The following is a 27,969-nucleotide window of genomic DNA, read 5'->3' on the forward strand; positions in this document are numbered from 1 at the left end:
TTCACGGCACGTTTCAGTATCACCTTTATTTTAGTCATTTTATTATTATTAGAATATCTTATGGCGGTCTTCTCGGAAGCAAGGTCAATTTTTCTTTTAACATAAACTTGACAGAAAGACGCGACTGTACTCGCTGCTCTTTATCAACCCACTTTATTTTGAAAGTTTTAACCGGAAGCTTTATCGTTTTCACTCTGCCCTGCTTGACCCTCATCTTTCCATATACCCCGTGATCTCCAAAACAACATAACAAAGTGGGGGAAACATGGCGAGCGGAGAGGAGGCCAGAAGACGCCCCTCGGTTACCTCCTCTTCGGTCGGCCTGGAGGCCCTGTTCCCTGCGGGGACGTCGGAGCAGGCGTGCGGGGACGGAAACCCGGAGCTCGTTCGCCTGCGGGAGCGTCTTCAGGGTTGGCTATCGCAGTATGAACTCCTGCTGCTGTGGGTGCAGAGGCTGCTGGTCTGGGAGAGGCCGCTGTACAGCATCTTTGTCGCCCTGACACTGAACACATTATTCTGGTAAACGTCGAGTCTGCGTTTAATCACGCTTGTCTCTCACACTGATAAGGCTGCTTTGGAGTGCATTGTTAGCTATCTGGCTAACGTCAGCGAGGGTATTACGAGTGAATGTCAAGATAAGTTAGCTAATCCCACGTCTTTAGCCTAATGCTAACGAAGGGTGCAAGCCAGTTTAAACTTCCTTTTCGGCACGGCATATGTTCCCTGCTAACTATAAGGAATTATATTATATAGATAAAGGTTATTTTGAGGTGTCACACCTGTTAATACCGCAATTCAAGAGAAGACGTAAAGATGAGTGGCTCAGGCCTGGTTGACCAGCTGTCAGTTTCCTGTCTGATTACTTTCCCTTGGCTCATATTCAACCACAGCAATAGGGCTTTAATAGATTCCCCGTATTTGAATTTATATACATGAGTGTGTTTGTGTTTCTGCAGGATCTTGTCCTCCACCTCCCTGCGGCCTCTGTTTCTGATAAGCGTGTCCCTGCTGGGGCTCATGCTGCTGGAGAGATGGAAGCCCAAGTTACCCATCATTACTGGTAAGGTCTCAAAGTAATCACAATGATGCCTTCCTCTAATAGTTCGCGTAATGTTGTCTGTCAGGTATTGCTGACAAAGCTAAAATTCTATTCAAGTTGAAGTTGTTCCTCCACTCACACACATCGTGTGATTTCTGGTATTATTTTAACTGAGTAGTCAAACATCCACAAAATATGTTACAAGGCTGAAAAAATTCTGTTAATATTCAATGTGAGAATCATTAAAATCTGAAAAAGTTGTGATGCTGTTTGAAAGTGCAAACCAAACCTGCATGCAGTGATTTGCAAATCTGCCCAATTTTATTCACAATAGAATGTAGAAACATGTTTAGGAAAAATATGAGCTCCTTTTGAGTTTGATGGCAGCGACGCGTCTCACAACTGTTGGGACAGGGGAAGGAAAAGGCTTTAAAAGGAAGCGGTCCTTAAAAAGAAACAGCTGGAGGAACTTTTTGCAACTCGCTGCATTCGGTTTATATTTTACACAGCGGCCCAACTTTTTGTGGAACTGGGGTTGCAGGAGAAAAAAAAGATGTTTCGACAGATTCTTTGCTAATTGTGGGTTGTTTTTTGTTTGTTTTTTGTGTCTCTTCTACAGTTCAACATGTAGACGCTCATCCTGCACAAAGGTTTGTAGTGTAATAAGTTGATTTTGTTTTCTTAAGCAGTGATTTTTCCTGTGTTAATGTAGTGTAAAAGTCATCCATTAAAGTCTGTCCATGTAGGATGTTATGACCCGTTTGTCACACAACACTCTGTGATTATAATTAATTTCAGGCTCCCTGCCTCATTTAGTGTGTTGTGTTTGTGTTCACTTGTGTGCATCTGTCTCCCTCCATCATCATTACGCAAACATGAAATCCTAACCTGCACCTTTGCTAACATAAGTACAAGTTCAAATACAGATCTGTGTCCGTCACAGGTGTTGAATTTTTTTTTCTTCCCGTGTGTGCGTGTGTGTTCTTGTTTGATCATAGTGAGACAATGAGCGCGGAGCAGCGTCTGCTCAGCATCCCCGAGCTCAGCCACCACCTGGCTGAGAGTTATCTGACCTGTTGCATGTATCTGCAGGAGATGCTGCAGTACAAACGACAGAACCATGGCAAGGTACGGTGCTTTGGTGTGACCATGGAAACGCATATGCACACATGTTATTGGGGTGAATCTCTAATAGTCCAAGTATAAATGTTTATGCGATTGTTGTCAGGTTGTGTTTTTTTTTCTTTCTTTCTTTCTTTTTAAGAAAAAAGCCAATTCTTCTAGCCATCTTTCCAGCTCTGTATTTTTATTCTCAGACTTTAACAGACGAGCTTTGCATGATTATTTACAAAGTTCAGAATAGTACTTGTATAATGTATTACAGTGGGACTTAGTTCTTAGTTCCTCTCAGTTTGTGCACTGAAACTTTACTTACTTTAGAGCCACCCACCCTTCAAGCCAACTTTCTGACTGAAAACCCTGAACTGAAAAAATCTCTGAACAATAGGTGCGTGGGGCCCTCTGAGAGCTGTATCCCTGAGATGACCTTGTCAGGGATATCCGCTCAGTATCTGAGTGATTAGTGGAGTCTGAAGCTCAATGGGACTACTTGTATATATGCTGGCCTCATTACTTGAAGGATTGAGATTCATATTCAGGTTTAAGATGAACTAAGCTAAGACTGTCAATAAGGAGAGGCAAATTTAGCGTGGTCATGAGAAGTGCTGGGGTTGTTACACAACAAAAGTAATGTATTAGGAATTGCTTATTACTTTTAGTAATGCAGCATATTACTTAATTATTCCTCAAAGAAAGTAATTCATTACACTACTCATTATTTTAACTTTCTTGTTACTCCATAAAACGCCCCTAAACACACACTCATAATCAGCAACTTACAATGTAAAGGTGAGGATACAGTTCATCACATCAGCCCAGATCCCTGTCCGAATAAGGAAACACACACAATCTTTATATTTTAGTTTTTATGTGTAAACACAAAGCCAACAACACAAAGAAAAGTTGAAAACCAGCCCAAAGAGACTTTTAAGCAACTGCCACAATGATTCCGCTGTAGAAATGTGTCCAGATGCAAGCCTGACTGCTGCCTTTGTTACCTGATGAAGTTCAGGTTTTAGCTGCTGGGCTGAGGTCTGCATATACTCAGCTATAACGTCCCTCTGGGTTCTTGGCTAGCTTTGTGTTAACATGCTGTATGTGCAGGTCTTGCAAAGAGACAATGTTGCATTAGCAGCATAATGCAATTGTTTCTGTCCTGGAGACAGTTCCCACTTCACTATCATGTTCTTGTGCTTTTGTACATTAAAAATAAAAGTAACGTCCACATCTCCACTCCTCCCCTTCACCGTTTTCCTCTCGCTAAATGAGTCTGATTGTAGTGCAAGACTACAGCAAGAAAAAAAACGAACACATGACTTGGACATTGGACTTTGGGAATCTCAAACAAGTAATGTAGGCTTAACAACACATTAAACAACTCCTTAAATGTCCTTTTAAAGTGTTTTCGATCATATGACAGAATTAGAATATGTCTGAAAGTGCACCTTGGTTACTTTTTGGAAAACTCACAATGGCGGACTTCCAAGGTAAATCTAGTCACATTTACACATTACTTTCAACACGGCACAATTCTTAAAGAATGCCATTGTGTCAGTTAATAGACACGCACGAGATTAGACTGTGATTGTTCTCCCTTCTTGAGCGAGTTGCTCAACTAACTGAAAAACTGGATCCTTTTGGAGAAATAACTGAAAAAGCTTCCAGTTTCTTTCTCATCATTCTACTCTGCCCAAACCTGTCTCGTAGAATCAGTCCTTTGTGGTAAACAGATTTTTTTTCCCCCCTGCAGTGAACATGACATCTCCAATATTAGGCTTTGGCCACATTTCACCCAGAACTTTACATGTTTTGATAACAGAGCTCAGATAACAGAGAGATGTGTCTAATGAAAATGAGACCGTTACCCTGTGGTGAAGTTAGTCTGTTGCTTCCAGCTGTTTGCAGAAGTCTTTCTCTTTAGTTTTGAGTTGTAGGTATTTGCACACGTGGCACAAAGTCGATAACCTCATTAATTACAGTGAATTATCTTCAGTCGTTACAACTTAATATCCATCATAAAGACTGAATTGTAAATAGGATTGTGGGTGTTGTGTGAGGCGAGTGAAGTGACACACACAGCCAGTGTTTTTGAGCTGCACTGTAATAATCACCTGATTCCTTTGCACAGCTTTACTAGTGTTTGGATGCATTTCCATAAGTACATGTCGGATGCAGGACCTTTTAATCATGGGTTTAAAAAAATAAAACTCATGAGTAGTGCTGTTATTCCTTTCAGCGGTGTTTTGGGGGAAAAGTCAACTATATAAATAGCATCACACTAACCGATTGGTAATGCTAGTGATATAAACTATCCCACTTTTAGAAACGGCTATAGTAAAGTGTTCTCTATGACATAAATACAGCACACACTGAAGATATCTGGTGGCCAAGCTACAAGACCTGGGGCTTCCATACAGCACCTGCATGTGGATCAATAGCTTCCTCTCGGGCCGTAGACAGAGAGTCAGAGTTGGCCATCACACATCCTCAGCCCTGAGTCTCAGCACTGGCTCACCCCAGGGCTGTGTGCTCAGTCCACTGCTCTACTCTCTCTACACACACGACTGCACTCCTCGCCACCACAGCAACATCTTTGTGAAATTTGCAGATGACACCACAGTGGTGGGGCTCATTTCCAAGGGAGACGAGTCTACGTACAGAGACGAGGTGGAGCAGCTGACGTCATGGTGTAAGGCCAATAACCTCTTCCTCAACACTTCAAAAACCAAAGAACTCATAATAGACTTCAGAAGGAAAAAGGCAGAGATCCAACCACTATTCATAAATGGGGACTGTGTAGAAAGGGTGGCAAGCTTCCGCTTCCTGGGAGTCAATATAGAGGAGAACCTTTCCTGGAGTGTGAACACCTCCGAGCTGCTGAAAAAGGCCCAACAGAGACTGTACTTCCTGAGAATTCTCAGGAGGAATAACATCACACAGAGACTGCTGGTGTCCTTCTACAGAGCCACCATTGAGAGTGTTCTAACTTACTGCATATGCATCTGGTACACTAGCTGCACAGGGGCTCAGAGGAAAGCACTCCAAGGGATCATTAACACCGCCCAAAAGATCACTGGCTGCCCTCTCCCCACACTGGAAGTTCTACACAACGCCCACTGTTTTAAAAAGGCCCAAAACATCATAAAAGACACCTCACATCCTGGCCACTCCCTGTTCGAACTGTTGCCCTCAGGCAGACGGTACAGGGCAATCAGAGCAAGGACTAATAGACTCAAACACAGCTGTTATCCAACTGCAATAACACATCTGAATACTACAAAAAAATGTCCATCACGCCACTCTTGTGTTAATCTATGCACGGCCTGAAGCATGTGTGTGGGAATGTATGTGAATGTTTTACTGTTATATCTTATTAGTATTTTAAGTATTCTATCTATTTTATTTATTGAATTTTATTGTTTTATTTATATTTTGATATTGCTAGGGATGATGCAATGATCGGGGACCATTCTTAATTTCGTTGTTCTCATGACAATGACAATAAAGTTTCTGATTCTGATTCTATCTCTCGCTTTCTCTTTTTTCCAGTTCTGTGTGATGATGTGCAGTGGCTGTTTTGTTCTGGCTGTGGTTGGACATTACGTACCAGGAATCATGATCTCCTATATTATAGGTGAGCCATAACAGAGGGTGTCTGGCAGTGAGTAATAATAGGAGTCAGTGCAGTAATTAAAACGACAACAACAAAAAAACCCATGTTCATTCTCCACGCTGCTTTTCAGCGCTGAGCGTTCTGTTGTGGCCGCTGGTGGTGTACCATGAGCTGATCCAGAGGATGTACACCGGTCTGGAACCGATCCTGATGAAACTGGACTACAGCATGAAGGGAGACACGGAGCACCGCAAACACGACAAGAGGAGTGAGTGAGAGAGCCACTTTCAGCCGCAACGTGCTTTCAAGTGAAGTCGGCGTCGTTGCGCAAGAATCGATGTAGCTCACCTTTCTTTGTCCTCTCAGCGATACCCAACATCAGGGGCTCTGCACACACAAACAAAAGGAGCCATTGTAAAGCCGCAGTTTCCCTTGGTTACTTGATTCTCATACCGCTATCTTTGAATCACTTCCTTTAGTGGTTTGTTGTTGTTGTTGTTGTGGTGTCCTTCATGGCATGTTGAAAACACGTGTTTGTGTGTGGGGGGTTTTAAACAGAGATAAAGAAGGAGGTAGAGGAGGGGGACGAGCCCAGAGCTGAAACGGAGAGCGAGAGCGAGGAGGAGCTGTCCTGCTTTGCTCCAACGGTAAGGACCCACACCTGCAACACAACCCACAATGCACAGAGAGTACGTATATGCAAGGGTGCCGCTTTAAAGTGTAAGACTAGCAGAGGAAGCTGCAGCAGCAGCACAGTGTGCTGAAGTCAGCACCGACCTTTATGAATGTGGTGACGTGTTGATGGGAATGGAGCTCTGCGCTGTGCCAAATGACCTGAAGGATTATCTTTCCAGTACAACTGCATTCCATTTGCGCAACAGCAGAAAGTACACGGTTCAGTTCAGTAACTGACAGTGTCATGTCAGGTATTCAGTCGCTATGCTGTGAATGAACACTTGCAGGGCATGGTGCAAACGTAATAAAATAAACAAACTAGTATAATCTGGATTACTTCTACGAGCTATGAAGGTTATAGTCCTTGTAATAAATTCAAACTTGTTGCATGTGGAGTAACCAGAGGAGTCTGGTTATACTTATCTTTTTCAGGTTTTGAAATGTGGAAAATAATGCGTCATTATTTTATTTATTTTGTTTTCTTTGGTCAGGTGGATGTGAAAACTACGGCTCTGGCTATGGCCATCACAGACTCTGAGCTGTCAGATGAAGAGGCATCCATCTTGGAGAGTGGAGGCTTCTCGGTGTCCAGAGCCACCACTCCTCAACTCACCGACGTCTCTGAAGGTAGTTGTCATGTGTCAATGTTGAACTTTGATTAAAGCTATATATATATTTTTTTATGATCCAAGTTGACAGCACGACACAGCTGCTACATCCATGATCTGAATCTCCCGTTCCCCTGCATCCCAAAGGTGCTCTGTTGGTTTGATATCCGGTGACTGTGGAGGCTGTTTGAGTTCAGTGAACTGTCATGTTCAAGAACTGAGTCTGATATGATTTCAACTTTGTGGCATGGCGAGTTATCGTGCTGGAAATGGCCATCAGAAGACGGGTACAGTGTCGTCACACAGCGATGGACATTGTCAGCAACAGTACTCACATGTGGATGTGGTGTTTAAATGATGATCAGTTGATACTAAGGGGCACAAAGCGTGCTAATAAAATATTATCGTTACACCACCATCTTTGACCTGAACCACTGATAAAAGGCATGTGGGATCTATGCTTTCACATGAACTATGACCCCACCATTCTATTTGTGGCACTAGAAATCAAAACTCATTTGACTAGGGAACATTTTTCTAATCTTCTATATCAGTCAACCTGCCGAGGCACCTGACGAGGTCTTCTGCTGCTGTATCCCATCTGCTTCAAGGCTAAACATGTTTGCTTTCAGAGATGCACTTCTGCATATCTTAGTTGTAACGAGAGGTCATTTGAGTTACTGTTGCCTCCTTATCAGCTCAAAGGAATCTGTCCTCAAGTTTCTTTTTTCACTCAGAACTGCCGCTCACTGGATTTTTTTTTTTTCATTTTCAGCCCACTCTCTGATTGTTTGGGAAAATCCCAGTAAATCAACCGTTTCTAAAATAGACCAGCCCGTCTGGCACCAACAGCCATGTTCAAAGTCACTTAAATCACCTTCTTTCCCCATTCTGCTCAGTTTGAACTCTAGGAGGTTGTCTTGGTCATGTCTGTACGCTTAAATTCATTGAGTTGATACTGTTGGACAGGCTGATTAGATAATTAGGTCAACAAGCAGTTGAAGAGGTCTATATAAGAAATAAATTTGGATAGTGAGTGTGTGCAGAGGTGTGTGTGCTGCTCTGTGCAATGTCATTCACCAGTATCAAATTTTTAGAGATGCAGACCAACAGAATTAGCGAAATAAAACAACAAAACTCTCTCTTGGCCAGACCGAGTGTCTTTCCTTTGCTCTTTTCAAAGAAAGTATGACAGTATGTGGGCGAGTGTTCCTTTTGGATTGTCGTGCTTCTGTGCATCAGATTGTTATCATAAGGGCAATGTCACCTCATCCTCTCATCGTTAAGATATCACTGTGAAAATTAAATGTGCACGACTTGCATTTATTTATGGTTTTATACTGTCTCTTGCCTACTGCAGATTTGGACCAGCAGAGTTTACAAAGTGACCCAGAGGAGTCGTACCTGCGGGATCTCCCTGAGTTCCCCTCAGTGGAGGAGTTCCCCTCCATTGAGCAAAGTCTGCTTCACTTTCCTCTGCGAGGTTCAGGCCAGGCAGAGGGAGCCCAGGCTGACACTCAGTCCGAAGGGGAACCATTGAGCCCCGCCAGCCTCCTTATCCAGCACCTAGCATCCCCCCTCCATTTTGTGAACACACATTTCAACGGACACGGTCGACCACCTGGGGGCGAAGAGGGCGCGGTGCCTGTGGCGGGCGTGGATGGGGGAGGAGAGAAGACAGAGCCTGCAGTCACCCAGGGTGCACAACGTTCCTTGGAGGCCCTGAGCGAGGAGATAGTGAGCACTGCCATCTCCACTGTCGTGCAGAACACTCTGTCAGCCCTGCTGCGTTCCAGCGAGCCCAGCGAGGAGCCCTCTCTGGCTGAGTTTCTTCCCAGCGAAACCCCACCGGGCGCTCTGGAGACACCTGCCGACACCACTGCTAACACTACAGTTACCACGGCAGAGGAGCTCGGTCCTGATGAGGAACCAGATGAGGCGATCACAACGGAAAGTGGCACCGGCGAGGAGTTCCCCGACGACACACTAGTTCCGACCGAGGAAGAGGACTTTGAGCTTTTGGACCAAAGTGAACTGGATGAGGAGTTGGACATCAGCCCTGAAGGACAGGTGGCGGGAGAAACTCCAGACACACCTCCATCCCCTCAGCATCAACCACAGTCATAGCTGCCCTGCTGCGCCCCTCCCCCAATGTTTTGCTTTTATTTGTATGTTAAAACAACATTATATTCATGCATACAGCTATACAAAACCCATTTATCAATGAGTTTGGAGTTAAAGAGTGTTGGTCAGTGATTGTGTGGCAGATGGTTGAGATACTCGGTGCGTTCTGCTTTTATAGCCTCACGTCAGAAGAGTCTGTTAAAGTCTTGGGAGTCGTGTCTACACCAGGACCATCATTAGCTTCTATCGGGCAGCGTTCATAATTACACAGCTTTACTTTACAATTAAATGCACCATTTCATATTGCATTTATAGTAAAGAGGTTTTGTGTTATGCTGAGTGCTCCCCTGACAGGAGTGTATTCAATGAAAAGCAGGTTTGTGGCTTTAATTAAAAGTTTAGAAACTTTTTTTTTTTCTTTTAAGAACCCGTTTGATTTCAGTCTCTTTAGTACAACAGTGATGCCTTTATTTTGTACCACGGCTAAAAGCATCCACCTTGTTTTTTCATTCAGAGGCAGATGTCTATCTATATAGGTGGCGTTAGGAAGAGTTGGAATGTTGGATTAACTGTTAATATATGCTATAAATTATTTAATTTAATGGTCAGTCGATGAAACTTTATAACTAAAGCAGAGGGGGAATTTAAGAGTCTATTTTATCCCTTTGGTTATCCATATAAAGATTGTATGTAAATGTTTTAACGACAACACCAGGTTTGAATCGTAGTTGCACATTCCCACAGTTAGACGAGTAAAACGACACCAATCCGCGTCCACACCTTTAGGGTTCAAAGTTAGAAATTCCCATTCAGTCGTTGCTGGTTTTTTCACTCGTTGCCTGAAAACGGATTCTCTGACTTCATTGGATGTTGACAGCTAGTAGATCTTTACCCACATGCGAGTTCTTTAACGTGACACGATAAGAGAAGTGTTCCCAAGTTTCCTCTGTGTGATCAATGCCTCATTTTTATTTACATTTGTAAGTAGGATTTAATTTCATACATCCACGTGTAATTGAATTTGTTATTTATCTACAGACCTGTTAGATATGCCCGTGTACTGTTTGTACAGTGATTACTGGGATCTGTATATTTACCAAATAACCTCCTTTGTGCCATGACAAGTTCATGCATGCCATGCATCACGCATGTATTTAACATCAATATTTGAGGTTGATTTTTCAGTTTTACTAGAGCAGAATTTTTTTCTGTTCTTGTAGGGAATAATACTGTCATTCTGCGTCATGTACCTGGGCCAATGTTTGGGATCTGTATTCAAAAACAAGATGGGAAAAAAAAAAAAAAAGATCATCAACAAGAAATTTAGCACCTTGTTCGACTGTATGGAAAAGCCGATTTTGCTCTTGTGAACCACTCAGCATCCAAGTCTCAGGGTTGGGTTGTACAAAGTGAACATACCATTGCGCAAAATGTGTCTGTTTCCCCCAACTTGTCGTAGTGCACTGCATTTGTACTAACCTTCTCCTCTTTTTCAGTCAGCGCCTCCTTGTGCATAGTGTAGAAATGCAAAAAGTGTACATTCTGCATGTAAAAACGGCACCCTGTTCAAGTTCTCCTTGTCGGCTGACAAAGTACTGCACAATTTGTGAAGAAGAAAAAAAAAAAATCAGTTTGAATGTTTCAGGTTTAAAGAGTGCATTAAATTCAGCTTGTTTAATATTTCATTATCAGTGAGGAGAGTAAACGTTTTGATGTGTCCTTACTTTTAAAAGGCCAACCATCTGTACGTGGAGATGGACGGTGAGCGGTGACGTCGGCTTTAGAGAACGATATTAACTGACTAGTTTGTGTACGGTAGTACTGTGATTTATGTTTAAAATCCTGCTTAAACGTTAAAAAAAAAAAAAAAAGTAACTTACTGAACTGTAAAAATTTAAAAAAAGGAATATATTTTCTAATTTCTCCTTTTTCCATAAAGTACTCAGTTTGATCTTTTATGTCTAAAAATATAACCTCTGGACGTGTTTCACAAAGCGGGACAGGTTTAATGTGATCAGACTGTAATATAAAACTGCAACTGCACATGTGAAAATAAAAGAACAAACTGAAACAAACTTAATATGTTGCAATGACACTGTGGAATACACCAGGCACAGACACACGCACACACAGGTAGGTACAGCCAACTTCCACATTTATTCAAGTGTTTGTTGTTTTGACAGCTGACTCAGTCACACAGTCTGACAGCTCACGAGCCCAGCTGATCTCTCTCCTGGCCGCTCCTCCTCGTCTCACTATAAACCAGAGGTGTGGACTCGAGTCACATGACTTGGACTCGAGTCAGACTCGAGTCATTAATTTTATGACTTTAGACTTGACTTGAAAAAATGTTCTAAGACTTGTGACTTGACTTGGACTTTTACACCAATGACTTGGGACTTGAATTGGACTTGAACCGGTTTACTTGAAAAGACTTGATATTTCACCCCAAATATAAAATTTAACATGCATATTATATAGAGATTGAAAATGTGACGTCATTCAGGGGTAAACCGCAAAGGATTCTGGGAACTCATGGCAAGAGGTACTAGCGCACGCAGGCTTTCAATTGAAATCAGTCACACAGCGATAAAAAGAAACACAAAAATGTCAAGAAGCTGTTGTATTATTAACTGCAATAGCCGGTCGCATGACAGCCACGGGAAGCCGACGGGTAAAGAGATCGGTTGTTATCGGATTACGTCGTTGAAGAGAAATTGTTCAAGCCATGTTTCCGAAGTAACAAAGACGCGATGGATGGCCTGGATTGCAGCCATTCAAAGACCAAATATAACGTCCCAGAACACTCCAGCTCACAGGTTAGTCTGCTCCAAGCATTTACACAAAGGTCAGTCTGCTGTTGTAGTTAATGCATCATTTTTCTTAACATAATTGGTGATATAGGTTACAAGCAAGTCTGGCGCTGAACAGAAATTGTCGCGCTATGCTCCTTTATTTATTGTGCATAAATAGTGAATTGTCCTGACACAATATTGCGTTTCGCCTCTGTTATTATGGTACATTGACAAAAACATATACTTTTATTCACAGGATAAAACAGGTTTTATGTATCACTAATTGCCCAGTACGATTACAGCATACAATATTGTTGTCACTGCTACATTTCTGTAACGCGTACCAGAAATTATTTCCACTACTAATTAATTACCGTTGAGCTCAAAGGTCCTATTAATAAACTGTTAAGGAATGTGTATTTATGAAGACAATTTGTGAGACTGGTAAACTTATGATACGTACGATGGTCTTTCGTTCTACACGGTGCATTTCAAGGTCCTGCACCCATCCGTCGGTAAACTGTACCTGGGCTTGTTGCAGTGACCTGAAGTTACTAAACTTCATGAGTGTATGCACTCACTCCAAGAACCGTATAATTATAAATATGCATATAAATATGCTACGATGAGATAGCTGACTTCATCTAACTAGCAAATGTTGTCCAGGCTACGTTGGTGATACAGTTTTTTTTAATGTGTATGATATTTTTGTCATGCGATTTTAAAGCCAGTCCTACAACCGCATCCAAGAATAACATGCAGCTTATCTCAGAACTGTCGGTGAAAATTATTCTTGGAGCTAGGTTTAATTGAGCTGCATTTTAAAGAGGTGCAATTTCACAATTTGTGTATATTTTCTAAGTTCACTATTTTGTCATGTGTTGAGAAAAACACAGATTTAAAATTACATGGTCTAATATTTACATTTACCATATAACTGCAACATTATTTTTTCTTTTTTTTTTTTTTAAAGACTCGAAAGGACTTGAAATTCAAAGTTTCAGACTTGTGACTTGACTCGGACTTTTACACCAGTGACTTGAGACTCGACTCTGACTTGCCTGACATTACTTGAGACTTGACTTGAGACTTGAGGATAAAGACTTGAGACTTACTTGAGACTTGCAAAACAATGACTTGGTCCCACCTCTGCTATAAACACAGCGGAGGGAGACCATCATCAGTCCATAAACAACATCAGCTGTTCTTACCGGCCTCGCAGCGCCGCCCTGATGAGCCTTCCGCTCCACTCCTCCCCTGCAGCTGCGCCCGGGGCCACGCCTCCGCCACAGACACGTATCTGGATTACTACCTTTAATCATTAACTGGTCTTCAAATTCTGTTTTTAAGAGTGTGTTACAGTATTGTGCAAACATAAATGGAAATGCAGTATATAACAAGCTTGAACGTCAATATTTGGTATGACCACCTTTATTCTTCTGCACATGCTGAACTCTCTTAGACAGCTTTCTTGTTATTTCTTTAGTCTTCAGGAATAGTTCTCCAATGGAGGACATTCAAGGCACTTCCATTTGTCACCAAGATGATCCCATCCTGCTTCAGTAATGTTGACGTCATGGCTCTGGGGAGGCCGATCCAAGTTTGGGATCATTGTCACGCTGAAAAATGAAGCTGTTTTCGCTAATCGGATACTTTCCAGATGGTATTGCATGGTGGAACAAAATCTCATGATAGTTTTCTGCGTTCATAATTCCAAAATTTCTAACAAGCTTTCAAACACCACTGGCCGAAATGCAGCCCAAACCATGACAGAACCTCCGCTGTGTTTTACAGATAAGTGTAAACACTCATTGTGACCTTAAGTATACTGTATATTATTGATCATTTTTACCATAATTCCACATTTGGATTCATCACTCTATCAGACCTGTTGCCACTGATTTTCAGTCCAGTTCTTGTGTAATGTGGCATACCTCATCCTTTCCCCCTGTTTCTCATTATTAAGAATGGCTTAATGAGGCCGGCCTTCCACTGAGACATTTCTGATGAGGCTTCAGTGAACAGTAGATGTTTTGGACTGAAGAGCCAGATGTATTTCTGCAGGTCATTGCTTGATTTTTCCTATTTCTTAAGGTTATGGTACTGTTCATCGCCTGTAGATATTTGTTATGCCTGTCACTTCTTCCTTTTGTCATTCACTTATCGAGTTTCCTCAAATATTTGAAAGAAATTTTACATTTTCCTCAAGTTATGCCATGTTTTTGGCTAATATTCCTTTGGGAATCACATTGTTGGTGCAAAAATACTAGTGCTGAAGAAACTCTGGCCCCTTTGGGGAAATAAATAATACACACATATATATTTTATAAAGAAATTTGGGTTGGCTCAAGACTTTTGCACAGTACTGTATATATGCAAGAGCTTGCTTTATGATTACAGGAGAATCATATTCATATTAAACAACATAGTCAAAGCATATGTAAAAGGAGTTGCTTGAAGCCAAAGGTCTGGTTTCAGACTGCTCTGAATTCACTTACTGTTGTGCCACGATGATGTAAGCTTTACACAGATTTCCCTATTTGGTGGTCAAAGTGGGCGGGGCTTACTAGCTAACTGATTTGCCAGAATATTTGAAGAAAATGAGCTAAAACAGCTTGTTTCAGAGAGAAAAACCAAGGGCCAGGATAATGTAAACATGGATTTAAAAAAAACATTTGAATGATGAAAAGTCCCGTGATAAAAATATAAAATATAGACGTGGAAATGAGCAGAGCATGCTTGCTTTAAACAACAGCTTTATTCAGTTGTGCCGCTGTCTGATCCAAACTGCTTTTCCTGAGAAAGAAAAGATAGTATTAATACATTTTTCTTAAATTATCTAAATTATGTCAAAATGTTAGCAACATTTCAAGCAACGAGAATGCGCTACATCTAATATTATTGGTTTAACTTTACCTGCTGCAGTTCACTTGCTGAGAGCTCAAGCCTGTACTTGAGCTCATTTTCAACAGTCAACTCAGACACTACTGACCATTTGCCATGTGTGAAGGTTAATGGAACTGAGAAGACAATGCCATCAGGGAGACTGTAATGACCTAAAATAACCCCAAAACAATCACATTTTGAAACAAGCTAGATCACACTGAATCAGAGACTCTGAATCGCATTTAAAAATCATTCTGTCACACTGAAAACCAATTCTCAACCTGGGCAAGCTACACCCGAAGACAGAACATCTGGATCACTAGCACCATTCCAAGCTTTCAAGACAGTGAGGATCCCATTGGCAGCTGATGTGGCGGCTACTTGGCCTGTCTTTGAAGTCACAGCTAGACGCCGCCTGCGTACCAAGTGCTGAAAGTCTGTTTCCAACCATTTCCTGAAAAGGAGAAGAAGATTATCTTGTGTGCCAACACAGGATGGGGTTTTTTCCCATCAGAGCAGGCAGCTTTCTGGACAGATGTATTGTGCAATCAATATTTGCACAGACTGAAATCATGCCAGTGGCTGGCCAGTGTCAGACTTAATCATATTATATTTGTTTACCCTGCCAAAGCCCCAGCTGGGTTGAGCTTACCAATGCGGTAAATCTAGGGCACCAGGAAATAACCACCTTCATGACTCCAGACTCACTTCACAAGGAGTCTGGAGAATTAAAAGTGCACTGAAAAAATACAAATTAAGGTCTTTATGTTTCCGTGGTAACAGACCTGTCAGGAAAAATGCTTAGAAGTGGCTGGGAAAAGAAAGCTGGTCCTGTGATTGGCCCATCATGGTTGAAAACTTTTGCCCTCTGCAGGTCAATGTAGAAAGTACCGCTGATATTTCCCCACACTATTACATCTGTAATATCTGCAGAAGGAGAAGACATAAGAATTGATTCGTCTTTTATTTCAGGGGCTGGTGCTAAAATGCAACATGAACATGAGTCAACCAATTCACACGAGATACCTGACGGCCTCATTCTCATCTTCTTCCCAAGTACAGCCTTGGCTTCGTTTTCCAGTTGAGCTGCAGCAGCGATAAACTGGTGGCTGTCGATGGAGCGTGCACTGTCCACAAGAAGCGAGCACCTCAGGTTGAGAAACGAGTCGCCGGACACGATCACCTTCACCGTCTCCTTGGCTGTTGCATCGATCAGTTGCCCGTATTCTTTGTAGCGCTCTGAGATCACCTTTACCTTCTTCTTCTTTACTTCCTCACCCTCATTTTCTCCATCGTGCCCACCGTCATCTAGAAGGAGGATGACATCCGCCTTCCTGAAGGCTCGCTCCAGATCTGTGCCAGTAGTCACCTGTAAATAAATTTAATGACATGGTTTTGCTTTCCTCTCGATGTGACCAAACAAATAAGTAAGTCTTAGTGCACCTGGTGGAGCATGCTGATTGCCAGCTCCTCGATCTCCAACCTCAGGCTCTGTAACTGCTCCTCGTTTCCCTCCAGGTCCAGCAGGCGGAGGCTGATTGCAGAAACGTTGGGAAACACCTCGGGGGAGAGCAGACTGGGGATCAGGACTTGGCATGTTGGGTTGAGAGCACTATAAAGACACGCTAAAGTCCTTAAAAGTTTCCTAAAAGAGGAAATAGAGTTTTCTCTTTAGCTTTTACAACAGACCCACCCAGTTATCCAAACATGAAGTGGTTGAATAAGACTGGCCCGATGCTGCTCTTCTTTGATGAGATTCATTTTGGCCTCCAGATTCTCTGCTGCAACACTCAGCATCACATTTGTGGTCATGTCTGACGTGATGCCGTAGTAATCCTACACAACCATTGTTCAATTGATGACATTTTCAGTTTTAAAAGTTTACGTTATTGTAGCTGAGAAAATCTATTTTTTGCTTACCTGGCAGTGCTCTAGGAAGTCATTGAAGCCCCCCAAGAGCATCCCTTTGCCCCCTTGCTCCACTAGTTCCCTCCAAACCAAAGGGGAGCCCTCATGTTTCCAGTTATTTTTTTCACACGTGGCCCCCAGCCATTCCTGCCCAGAGAGAGGTCATGCTGAGGTGACAATACGTCCTTAAATTTATATGCCTAAAACGATCGCCTGAAAATATGATACCTTCCATTCATCTGGGAGGATGGAGATCTTATGGATCTTGAAGTCTGGCAAACACTGCTGGAGGGTGTCTGCTAAAAGCTCTGCTTTGGCATAATAAGGGCAGTCTGTTTTTCCTGTTCGAGGTAAAATTGCACAAATTAATGCACGTGTATGTACCGGAAATACTGGCAAATATTAGATTAAAATGAAATTAAAGCTCTACCGGCGAGTACAAATTTTGCCATGCTGTGCGTCTAGGTGAAAAAGGTTTGTTGCTAGGAGACGGATGGACGGCGTTGCACTTATTTGAGTCCGTGTATGGCAAACCCCAGAATACCAAAGCCACTTTTTGTTACTCCTTTGTCCTTAGAGATCACCACAGCGGGTTGAGTTTTACTTTGGATTACCTTCCCGATGCAAGTCCTAAGGGATTTGTGTCTTCAGATGGAATCGGACCAGCGACCTTTTGCTTGTCAAACAAATATGAATACCGCCACACAAAATGCAATGACAATAAATAAATACACATATAAAAGTGTTATATTTTCCGTTAAACATATTTCTACTCCGCTCGTTTAAAATAGAAATATATTAATAATTTGTATATTTGCGGGGGGTTTTTCTACTATCGTGACAGTACATGTTGGGGGGGGGGGGGGGACGAATTATGGCGGTGCACACGGCGCCTACTAGCATGTGTGAGAAAACTTCAATGGACTGGCCTAGCACTGATGAACTCTGTGGTGTCATGTAGCTGTTTATCTCTTTGCTGAACTACGTTTCTCTCCGATTTTTCACGGTCTGGAAACTACAATGCGTCGCTTCGTTATACGTGTTTGTATGCGTCTAAGGTTAGCATCACTTAGCTAAAAGCAGCTAGTCAATGTTTTCATAACTTGGCAGTTTATTGACCTTGTTGACTTTGTAATTAAGCAACATTGGTAGCCACGCATAATTTAAGAGCATTTGTGGCTATGAATGTAAAGTGTCAAGCCATTTAATTTGTAAGAGCAGTGGTATTATTTCTAATTTATTTGGCTCTGTCTCTGTTTATTTTTTTCAATAGTTGCTAGCGCTCTGTGTTATTAAAGAACCATGTCTGTATGGGTGACAGAGGAGGTCATGAGACGGGGCCTGCGCTTTTGCAGCCGCGGATCTCTTTGGCAACAGCGCAACTTCCTGTTGTCTGCGCCAATCAAGGACTCGTGTTCTCCAGATAAACAGTTCTTCCACCTTTGGAGCCCAAGACAGAGTCAGACGTGGCTTTCTAGGAGTCCTGTCAGTTCAGTGAGGTTCTATTCACAGGGAGCCAATCATGGAGATGATCTGGAAGATGGGGAGCGTCTTCCCTCTCAACCTGCTGACACAGCATCAGCTGAGAGACAGAGGAAGTCTCCTTTCTTGGAGCTCCTGGAGAGCTGCGGCTCCCCGTCAGACGTGTTAGACCTCACCGGCAAGTACTCGCCCACAGCCCGACAGGTCAGCCACTGCCTGACCCACATGTGGGCCACCACTAAGAAGATGACAGATGAGCAGCGCCGCTATGAGCTGCAGCTGATGTTTGAGCATCCCGCTTTTGACCAGCTGCTGCAGAGGGCCATGAAGACTCTGGTGCACATTCGCGACGAGGACGTGACTTACTCTCTCCTGAGTATGGTCAACCTGGGCGTTCCCCAACGTAGCCGAGTGGTCCAGACTTTTCTCCGAACCTGCCAGGTAGACGGTCCACGACCACATGCACAAATTATTCTTCATCTTGGTGATGTTTTTGTTTTTTCTGTGCACTCAAATGTGTCTGCTTGTTCACTAACAGGAGAAACTGAATGACTTTGATGAGAAGAGTCTGTCCATCTTGGCCTCCAGCCTGGAGCAAATGGAGGATGGAGCCAATGTTCGTGCGCTCAAGGAGGGCATGAGGTATGAGATCATGGGAAGAAAAAAAAGTCTAGCCTCAAAGATGCCTTGTATCATAAAGTCACGTGTTACATTGATTTTTCTTTTTTTGTGCGTCTTAGGCTGGTGGTGGAGGCCCGTCTTCCAGGCATAAAGAATGTAATGGCTCTCCAGACCATGATGCGTCTGCTGGGAAACGATGCCCCAAAGGACCTCAAATGGAAACTAGAGGTTAGTTTTGATCTCATTTGGCATTCTGTCTCGCTGTTTTTAAATATTCTCCACATTTATGACTGAGCCCTTGTGTGCAGCTGCCCTCAGCTGTGCTTTTTGCATGATATTTGCTTACCTGTGTAATGCACAGCTGAATTAACAGACAATTGTTCAAAAGTAGTTAATGTTTAAAAACTGCTGTTGCTGAATCTTTTCCGTGTCTGTGCTTCCTCCAGAAAAAGGCCTTATCTATGACAGACCACTTCAGCCTGCCCAACGCCCAATACATGATTTCCACTATGGCCACAATGGGCTTCTTCTCTAAGCCACTGCTGGATGTCTGCAGTAAAAAAATCACGGGTAAATCCTTCTCCACAAGAAAATAATGTCCAGACAGTGTCACCCTGCCCCAGCGTCTAGATGTTGTTGGTGGTGGGAATGAAGCAGATGGGGGCTTGGATGGGGTGTAGGTTACATTAGTGAGAGCCTGAAAGGTGAAGTGACAGAAGAGAACAAACAATTAAAGCACAGGAAACAGGGCGACTGGCCTACAGAAGGTGGACAAGAAAAACTGAACGAAGGATAAAGAATAGATTTGACCGCCTAGGAAAGCAGGCAGATAAGTGAATACAGGTCGTCTTTATTCAACTTAGCTTTTAATCTTTATTTACCTGTAATCAAATTTTCATACATGTTTGAGTGAGACTGAGGCAGGTGGAAAGGTGAAAATGCAAGGAGCTGAGGTAGTGAAGATAGATGAGTTTAAATACTTGTGGTCAGAAAGCAGCAATGGTTGAAAGGGAAGATTTATGAGACAGCAGTGAGACCTGCTATGATGCGTCTCTGACAAAAAGACAGACAGCTGACCTGAAAATGATAATATCTTCATTTGGAGTGATCAGAATGGACAGGGTTAGAAATGAGCACATCAGAGGGACAGCTCAGGCTGAGCAGTTTGGAGACAAAGATAGATAGACAAGACTGAGATGATCTGGGCATGTGCAGAGGAGAAACAAAGGATGCTGACGATGGAGCTGCCAGACAGGAGACCATTGGCAAGATACATGTATGCAGTGAAGGAGGACACGCAGAGGGTTGTTGTGACACAGGAGGATGGTAGGGATAGAGTGAGACGGAGGCAGGTTATCTGCTGTGGTGGACTTTAAAAGGAGCTGATGTGAGAGAAGAAGAGCCGTGATCTACAATGAGATACACTGCTGTAGGCCAATTAAAAATAAAATGCTTAAATATGAGAGAAAGAAACCTGCACCAGTGCCTGGACCAACTTTACAATACAGAAGACGACGATGATGGATAAACCATCCTGCTGGTTTAAAGAAACATCATAAGATAAATTTCTACTCTCGGCCATTAAAGTCAGTGTTTGGAAATGCTTATTAAACAAAACACAGCATACACTGTGAGGCGTTTCAGATTTTCGACACTGTGTTGTAATTTAACACGAGTACTTCCAATACATGGGCAAAATTCTTGAAGTCAATATGTTTAAATAGAAAAATATATACCTTCACTTTCATTAACAGTGATGTCAAATCAGTCTTCATTTGAACCTGCTAATAACCAGAAATAGCTTGTAAATAGGTGATGATTGTAGAAATTACAAGAATTATATTTATTGTGGATTAATTAAAAAAGCGCCTTAAATTTAATTTAATGATTTTCCTTTTCCTACTCCCGACTTCTGTGTTAGAGAACATCCATGGTATCCCCTTCAACAGAATATTTAAATTGCTGCAGTCCTGTAGGGAGCTCCGCTACAGAGACGTTCATCTGCTCACCAGCATTTCGGACTATGTCGCTTCCTCACTGGACATTTGGACCAACAAACAGGTGACAACTATCCTCTGACCTGCCTTCTTGTCCAAATAGTAAATACGAGGTTTCAGGAGGAGGAACTAAAAACATCACACACGACATTTATTACTGCTCCACTTCTTTCTTTCTGTTTAGCTGCTTCTCTTTCTGTCTGTGTTCGAGAACCTCATCTTCTGCCCTGCTGCTCTGATGGATGCTTATGCTGACAAAGTGATCGCCAACCCTGACGTCCTAACACTTAAAGACCTGCTCTGTGTCCTCAAGGTGTACTCCTCTCTGAGCTACGATCTGCAGGACAGAAGACAACAGTACGTAAACCATTTGTCTCATCTAAATGTGTCCCTGTGGCTGTAGACATGGAGTAGAGGTTCAGGGAGAACAGTGTGCATGTTTATCCCACATCTGTCAACGCCGAGGCCGATCAGCGAACACAGACAGCAGCAGAAGTAGAACGCTAATAGGCTGATCACAGTTGAAAACAGGCACAGCTGTTAGTTTGCTGGTTTTTGAACTGTAAAATAAACACATTTTCCTCGTCTGTAACTGAATTACTGTTGCTTGTCTTTGTTGGGTTTCTTGCTGCTGCAGGTTTCTCGATAGTCTGAGCCGAGTCCTGATCTCCTATTTGCCCAAAATATCTGCGTTTGAGTTGTTGAAGGCCGTTTACTGCCTCTGTCTGTTGGGCCACTTCCCTTACGCACCACTGGAGCAGCTTCTGCAGAGCAGTGTGCTGGAAAAGCTTGCAGGTAAAACAGTTCACTTTGACTGCTCTTGTCTTACACCTGGGTTTGTGGTCTTCACCTGCTCCTTTTCTCCTCAGGTTCGAAGTTTCCAAAGAGCCAGGAGAGAATGTTTCAGACGGTGGACGTGTGCCTGCGTGTTGACCATCCTCCTCTTCCTCAGCCCCTAACTGTTCCTGCATCAGTCCTGGGAGACCCCACCCCCAGCACTCCATCGGTCAACCCGAGGCTCTTGCTGGACTTGCAGAGTCTGCTGGAGGATCAGGTGCATATGATGCTACAGGAGGGGGTGATGGTGGAGAATTTGTACTTCATAGGTAAGAAAAATTTGAGAAAAGAATTTAAAAAATGAACATTTCAGCAGCATACTGGATACTTGAACTGTCTTGCTATAGAAAAGCTTTTCAAGTGAAGGCAGTTTTCTTATTATAACATATTGTATCCATAAAGGAAACTCAAAGTATTTGACATACTGTATTAAAATGTTGCGAAAAAGGCAAATGGAAATTTGATGGTGCAAAAAAATAAAACAAACAAACAAAAATTACAGGTAAGTCTAAAGTGGCAGTTTAATCTAAATGCAGACTTGCTTATTTTTCTTCTATACAGTTTAATCTTTCTAGAGCGGGATGTGAAACTCATTTTACATTGTGGGCCACTTGCAGCCCACTTTGATCCTAAGTAGTCCAGACCAGTGAAACTCCCCTTTTGTTGTTTGAATGAAGTGTAACTATGTTTAATCCCTAAAGAAGAAGTGCAATTTCAAATATACGTGTCAGCTGTTTTACACAATAAAAAAAAAGTACTGCTGTAAAGAAAATCGGGCTTGAATTGTAATAAATAAATGTGATAACTAAAATTATGAACGTTTTTGTGAATTCAAAGCAGAGAGCATTTCCGGCCTCTCTGCCTTGTGTTTGACACAATTTTTCAAAGTGTTTTTGTATGAAATGGTCACTTTTAGAGATATCATCTTTAGAAAAATCAATTTTTTCTTGAATATAATGGAACTGATGGGCTCAAAGGGCCATTATAAAAAAAGAAGGCCCAGTGTGATGGCTTGTACCCAGTTTGCTGTTCACTACATAAATTGGTTCCCATTTAAATTTAGATTCTGAATTAAAGCAACAATGTGTCTTTCCAGACAAAATGACCCATTAATGCAAATGATTCTACAGAGCTCATTGTGAGCACTTTACATAGAAACGTATTCATGCACCAGCCAGAAGAAACTTGCAGCTCAGCCAAGGAGGCTGTTAAAGCTGTTGTCCTGAACATTCTCCTGTTCAGCCCATTTCTGTTGCGCTTTTTTCAAGTTTCATTGTTTTTTGTTTTTCCTTTTTTCTCCTTGTTTCTGTAGTTTTTTTCCATTTCAACTGGGTTTTATTCAACTTCCATTATTGTTTTTCAATATTTCCATTGTGTCTTTTTAACTTTTGTTCTGTTCTTTCTACTTGCGTTGGGTCTTATTCAACCTCTGTTAGTTTTATTCAACTTATTTTCATTTTTGCTATTTTCATTGTTTTTTTTATTCAAGTTCTCTTGATTTTTTCCTATTTATGTTATTTTTTTAACTTTCATTCTATTCTTCAGACTTCCATTGTGTTCTTTTCAACCTGTTTGTTTTTATTCTATCTATATTGTGTTTATCCTGTTACTATTGTGTTCTGTTCAACATGTTGTTTTTATTTCCATTTCCCTTGCATTTTGTTTAACTTGCTTTTTTATTGCCATAGTGTTGTTTTTTCTATTTCTGTTGTGCCTTTTATACTTTTGCTGTTTCATTAAGCTTTCATTGTTTTGTTTTGTTTTTCTACTTCCATTAAATTCTGTTCTGTATTTCTTATTTCTATTCTGTTTTATTCAACTTTCATTGTATTTTTCTACTTACGTTAGGATTTTCTTTCCACAATTCAATTGTGGGGTCTTCCCTCTATTTTCATTGTTTTTGTCAACTTCAGTTATATTTTTTCCTACTTTTGTTGTGTTTTTCTAATTGACATTCTCAATTTTTTAAATTTGCTCGTTTTTTCTTATTTATGTAGTTTTTTCCTATTTGTATTTGACTTGTGTTATTTTTTTTTCCTTAATTCTGTTGTTTGTTTTTCTATTTCTGTAGTGTTTTCTTATTTCCAATCAGTTTTATGATTTTTTTTTTCTACTATGTTTTATTCAAAATCCATTGTTTTTGTGTTTTTTGTTGTTATCTTTTAGGGGGGGGGGGGGGGGGGGTACTCTTGTCACTTTCCGTTGTGTGTGTGTGTGTGTGTGTTTTTAACTTGTTTTTGTTTCAGTTTCTGTTATGTGTTATTGAACTTTTGCTTTTTTCTATTTCCATTGTGTTTTGTTCAACATTGTTTTTCAGGTTTTGGTTAAAGGATGTTTGACCTCTCAGGGCCACCGCAGAGCTCAGCCGTGAACTATGTTAACATCTTGTCAGAGAATAGAGTTTTGTTTTAAGACAAATTTTGACCTGCCCCATGTCTTTTCGATTTCTGTTGTGTTTTTTTGCTTATGCTGTGTTTTATTAGTCTTTTACTGTTTTATTTTTTACTTCAGTCAACTTTTTTTTTATTGTTTTGTCTAACTTCTGTTCTGTTTTTATTCAACTTTCATTGTGGGGTTTTTATTTTAAAATTTTGTTTTGTTCAACCTCTGTTCTTTTTTTCTTATTTATTTGTAACTTCTGTTGTTTTTATTTCTGTTGTGTTTTTTCCATCTTTCATTGTTATGTTGAGCCATGATGGTTTCTTAAAAAGCTAAATGTTCAGAATGAGAGAGATCATACAGAAAAGAATTGCAACTTGAAAATGCTCGCAACAAGGATAGAAGACATTTCTTCTTGAGTCATTACTGCTGTCACTTTAAATCAGATTTTACAGAGTAAGTGGCAGAAAGAAACGAGGAAAGTCATAAAACCCTGAGTTTAAATGGGAGCTGATTTCAGTAGATGGCAGCATAATGGCAAAAACCCATTAGATCATGTCAAGTTTGATGTTGGTGCACCACCAGCTAAGCATTTCCTGCTGATCTAAGAGCCTCGGTAGGCTTTCATTTCATAAATGAGACATTTATAGACGAACAGAAGGCCTTAAATTAACTTCTGTGTGTAAGTGGAAGCCAGTGAAACACAAGAACTGGAGTAAAATTTGACAGAAAAAGGATCCAAACCTTTGAGCAGATGAAATTAAGCAAGACAGAAAAACACTGGCTCTTAAAAACGACAGTATGTGGTCTCCTCAGGGCCCAAATTCTTGCAGGTTGTCATTAAAGAAGTGTTTGAAGCAAAACAGTGAGAAACATATTTACAAAGTCTGGGACAGAACTGTGTGGCAGAATCCACAAATTCAAAATTCTCTTAAATGTAAAAAACAAAACTAAGAAAACTATTCAATTTGAAAATTTCAGTATCTGACATGTTGGGTTTTTTTTTTTCCATCAGACATAAAGCCCTGACTTTTTTGTCACAACCAGCTTCTCTATATTCTCGGTTTAACCTGCTTTTGAAACTGTGATGACAGCAAACGTCTGTGTCTGCTGTCTCCCAGACGCTGCTGTAACCAAACCTACGCCAAACCAAACCTCTGTGTGTGAAGCACGCAGCGGTGGAGGGGAAGGGTGTTCTCCAGCAGAGAGCAGTGAGCGGTAAGATATCAGCATGAGCTTGCTGCTGACAGCATCACTGCATGCATGTCTCGAACGCACGTAAAGTCGTGTTTAAGTTCCTCATATTGTTCTTGATTTAATTGTGCTTATGCAACATTTTTTGAAATGAAGGTAGTTGAAGAGGATGTTGGGACTTTTCTGTTCCTCCAGTGTCGGGCACTGATGTAACTATATTGCGTGATTGGTAATATCTGACTGAGCTTGCAGCAAAGCACCATGAATCTCGTTTTCAAACTAAGACAACCATGTAAAGACCTCATTCAGGCACGCAAAAGCAGCCTTTGAAAGCAAACACATCAAGCAGGAGTGCATGCTTTTTTGCTCTCTTTGAACACCGTTATGTATTACAGGCGATACTTTACCGCCTCTTTTAAACATATTTCCATTCTTGGCTTTCAGGCACTTCTTTGCAATAAGCAGCTGAAACTGAAAAATATGTGTTGTGGAAAACTTCACCTTCTTAAATTGGACACGTTGTTGGAAAAATGTGTGCAACTACTGTATTCAACATTTTTTACATGGACTACAGACTTTCCTAAAATTGCATGTGTTCAATCATGTAGGATACATGTAGATTAATATTAATATTTTTATTAAAACTTGAAGTTTGAAACTTGAAGTTTAACTTTGCATTGACATTTTTTGTGTTTTTGATATTTTTATGCCCATCTGAGCTTTTTTTTTTTTTTTTTTTTTTTAATGTCCACTTTCTTTATGGTGATGCATGTTTTAATGTCTATTTTTGTTTAGCCCTAAAGGGGGGGGGGGGGGAATATTATATTACTATAATATTCTTCATATTATAGTAAAATGTGCAGAATAAGTTTTCTATCATCTTTTTTTCCACTGTGTTGCTGCAGCCAAAACCTTCTTCCAGTAAAACAGCACAGCTAAAAATAAATTTGTCAAAAGACAGACAACCTCAATATTGTCCAAAAATAAATAAATAGAAATAAACATAAAAATGTATATAATGAGGGGTTTTACAGGTAGAAGTCTAAGAAATGCATATAGGTTTTTTGGTACAATGTAAAGGTTATGTGTTTCTGCTGACATAATCGATGTTACTGAAAGTATCAGAGCGTAATCAGAACTATCCATCTGTTATTTATTTCCATACAGCACAGGCGCGTTCATTTATTGGAACTGAGTCAAACTACTGATTAAAAATGAATCAGCTCTTTTAAATTCTGCTTCGTTGAAATTTTTTGTCTGGACTTTACTGACTAAATAAACCATCTGTAAAGTAATTAAAGGAAAAAATAGATGTCAACATCAATGAAAAGTAAAATCCTAATATCAGATTCATGCTGAGTAAAGCAGATAAAGTCAGAAAGAACACATTGATTTTCATCAGTGACAATAAACCCACAATCTTCTCCATCTGTCAGTTTTCAGATTTTTGTCTCCCAGTAATTTTATTCAAATTTTGACCTTTTTTTTTTCTTTTTGGTAAAGCTTACAAATCATTCTCTTTATTTCCCAGAATTGCAGTAATGTATGCACCGCAATCTGGTTTTTGTTACGGCACGTCCAATCCCCGTGGTCCGCTGGCTGTGAAGCTTCGCCATCTGAAGATCCTGGGATATAACTCTGTCCTGGTGAGACTTTGGCACCTTCAGAAAATAATGTCGCACTCACATTTTTGCACAATCTCTGCTTATTTCACTTCTAAACCTTTTTGCAGCTCATGACTAATGTCTGTGTTTACATATCCAAATCTAACGGATACGTTAGATTTGGATATGTGGTTTAAAAAGCAGAACATTGCTAATGTATGGCTGCACTGCATTACCTGTTTATTAGAATTCAGGTCTCTTATATCCTATACTTGTATCATATGTTTAAACTACTAAAATTAAGAAGAGAAACTCAAATATTATGTCTTCAGATTTGCTCCCTGTAGATTTTAATGGTAGGTTATTCTCTCTTGATTGTAGTGCAAGTATTGGAAGAAGTATCAGAGTGGATGATTTACATGATCCTAATCCTATTTTCCAGGTAACGGAGCAGGACCTGCAGTCTGTATCCGAGGAAGCAAGGATAGATTTCCTCAGGGAACGGATTTTTCCACAACACCACAGACCCGAAACACAGCCTGATGAAAAGGAGCACCTGCGATCTTAGAGCCAGATGTCAGCGTTAAATGGAAGGAAAGAGGCTAATCCTCATGATGACAGACAGGTTTTGTGGTAGTATTTAAGAAGGAGAAAATATATGAAACTTTTTAAAATGACTGTTTAGCTTTGGATGCATTTAGCTAAAGAAAGATGAGGGACACGTGAAGAGCAAATACACACTTTGAACGGTCGTTCAAAATTAAGAGTAAAACTCTTTTGTGTCCATTAGTAGATTGTTTCATCTGTGCACACATAGTAGGACATCATTTTGTTTTGTTTTTTTTTAATTAAAAAGATGCTGAAAAGAGTTAAAAGTGATTCTCTGGTTGCATGAAAGTAACTTTGCAGATTTCAGATAAGTTTTTACTGAAAACCTGAACTTTTCTGTGCTTACGCCTCCAGTTTTTTTTTTTAAAGGGTGCCCTTCTTCATAGGAGAATTGAGTGTGTGGGAGGTAAAAAAAAATCTTTTATAGTCAGCATTCGTTTTTAATCATTGCTTAAAGCCCTAAAAATTGTTTCAAGGCC

The 27,969-nt window shown here is 40.9% G+C and overlaps 3 protein-coding genes across 4 annotated transcripts; 2 read left to right on the forward strand and 1 right to left on the reverse strand.

The window, feature by feature from the left end:
• The first annotated feature begins 177 nt into the window (after positions 1–177).
• retreg2 (reticulophagy regulator family member 2) lies at positions 178–10,863 on the forward strand. The gene is made up of 9 exons (XM_086282955.1): positions 178–519; positions 957–1,060; positions 1,659–1,689; positions 2,038–2,167; positions 5,708–5,792; positions 5,902–6,039; positions 6,330–6,418; positions 6,938–7,073; positions 8,415–10,863. The coding sequence occupies exons 1-9, from the start codon at positions 266–268 to the stop codon at positions 9,179–9,181; spliced, it is 1,734 nt and encodes a 577-aa protein (XP_086139081.1). The 5' UTR covers positions 178–265; the 3' UTR covers positions 9,182–10,863.
• Positions 10,864–14,712: 3,849 nt separating this feature from the next.
• mdh1b (malate dehydrogenase 1B, NAD (soluble)) lies at positions 14,713–17,381 on the reverse strand. Of its 2 annotated transcripts, none has more exons than XM_086283890.1 (10): positions 17,198–17,381; positions 16,996–17,108; positions 16,780–16,914; positions 16,553–16,695; positions 16,303–16,393; positions 15,886–16,228; positions 15,645–15,786; positions 15,141–15,313; positions 14,890–15,029; positions 14,713–14,769 (listed from the first exon to the last, which is right to left on the reverse strand). In XM_086283890.1, exons 1-10 carry the CDS (start codon positions 17,217–17,219, stop codon positions 14,731–14,733), a joined length of 1,341 nt encoding a protein of 446 aa, XP_086140016.1. In that variant the 5' UTR covers positions 17,220–17,381; the 3' UTR covers positions 14,713–14,730. The 2 variants fall into 2 exon arrangements, with proteins under 2 accessions (XP_086140016.1, XP_086140015.1); XM_086283889.1 differs by having other exon boundaries at positions 16,303–16,471; positions 17,198–17,373.
• A 258-nt stretch (positions 17,382–17,639) lies between these two features.
• fastkd2 (FAST kinase domains 2) lies at positions 17,640–27,760 on the forward strand. Its single transcript, XM_086283096.1, has 12 exons — positions 17,640–17,825; positions 18,041–18,690; positions 18,788–18,891; positions 18,990–19,098; positions 19,317–19,440; positions 20,792–20,931; positions 21,052–21,224; positions 21,505–21,662; positions 21,737–21,973; positions 25,205–25,301; positions 26,809–26,923; positions 27,324–27,760. Exons 2-12 carry the CDS (start codon positions 18,070–18,072, stop codon positions 27,447–27,449), a joined length of 2,004 nt encoding a protein of 667 aa, XP_086139222.1. The 5' UTR covers positions 17,640–17,825; positions 18,041–18,069; the 3' UTR covers positions 27,450–27,760.
• The last annotated feature ends 209 nt before the right edge of the window (positions 27,761–27,969 follow it).

This window comes from Aulonocara sp. 'chitande type north' Nkhata Bay, linkage group LG23, assembly GCF_057382095.1.
Source record: "Aulonocara sp. 'chitande type north' Nkhata Bay isolate Kocher_YH1m ecotype deep benthic linkage group LG23, A_spYH_male_GT1.1, whole genome shotgun sequence".
Classification (NCBI taxonomy): domain Eukaryota; kingdom Metazoa; phylum Chordata; class Actinopteri; order Cichliformes; family Cichlidae; genus Aulonocara; species Aulonocara sp. 'chitande type north' Nkhata Bay.

Excerpts from the sequence above, each read along its gene's own strand:
- retreg2 (XM_086282955.1), top strand. The coding sequence starts at position 266 with ATGGCGAGCGGAGAGGAGGCCAGAAGACGCCCCTCGGTTACCTCCTCT. Across the intron at positions 1,690-2,037 it reads GACGCTCATCCTGCACAAAG|TGAGACAATGAGCGCGGAGC; the intron begins GTTTGTAGTGTA and ends GTTTGATCATAG. Across the intron at positions 6,419-6,937 it reads TGTCCTGCTTTGCTCCAACG|GTGGATGTGAAAACTACGGC; the intron begins GTAAGGACCCAC and ends TTCTTTGGTCAG.
- mdh1b (XM_086283889.1), bottom strand. The coding sequence starts at position 17,219 with ATGGCAAAATTTGTACTCGCCG. Across the intron at positions 16,696-16,779 it reads ACTTCCTAGAGCACTGCCAG|GATTACTACGGCATCACGTC; the intron begins GTAAGCAAAAAA and ends ATGGTTGTGTAG. Across the intron at positions 14,770-14,889 it reads CAGCAAGTGAACTGCAGCAG|GAAAAGCAGTTTGGATCAGA; the intron begins GTAAAGTTAAAC and ends TTTCTTTCTCAG.
- fastkd2 (XM_086283096.1), top strand. The coding sequence starts at position 18,070 with ATGTCTGTATGGGTGACAGAGGAGGTCATGAGACGGGGCCTGCGCTTT. Across the intron at positions 20,932-21,051 it reads ACATTTGGACCAACAAACAG|CTGCTTCTCTTTCTGTCTGT; the intron begins GTGACAACTATC and ends CTTTCTGTTTAG. Across the intron at positions 21,225-21,504 it reads CTGCAGGACAGAAGACAACA|GTTTCTCGATAGTCTGAGCC; the intron begins GTACGTAAACCA and ends TTGCTGCTGCAG.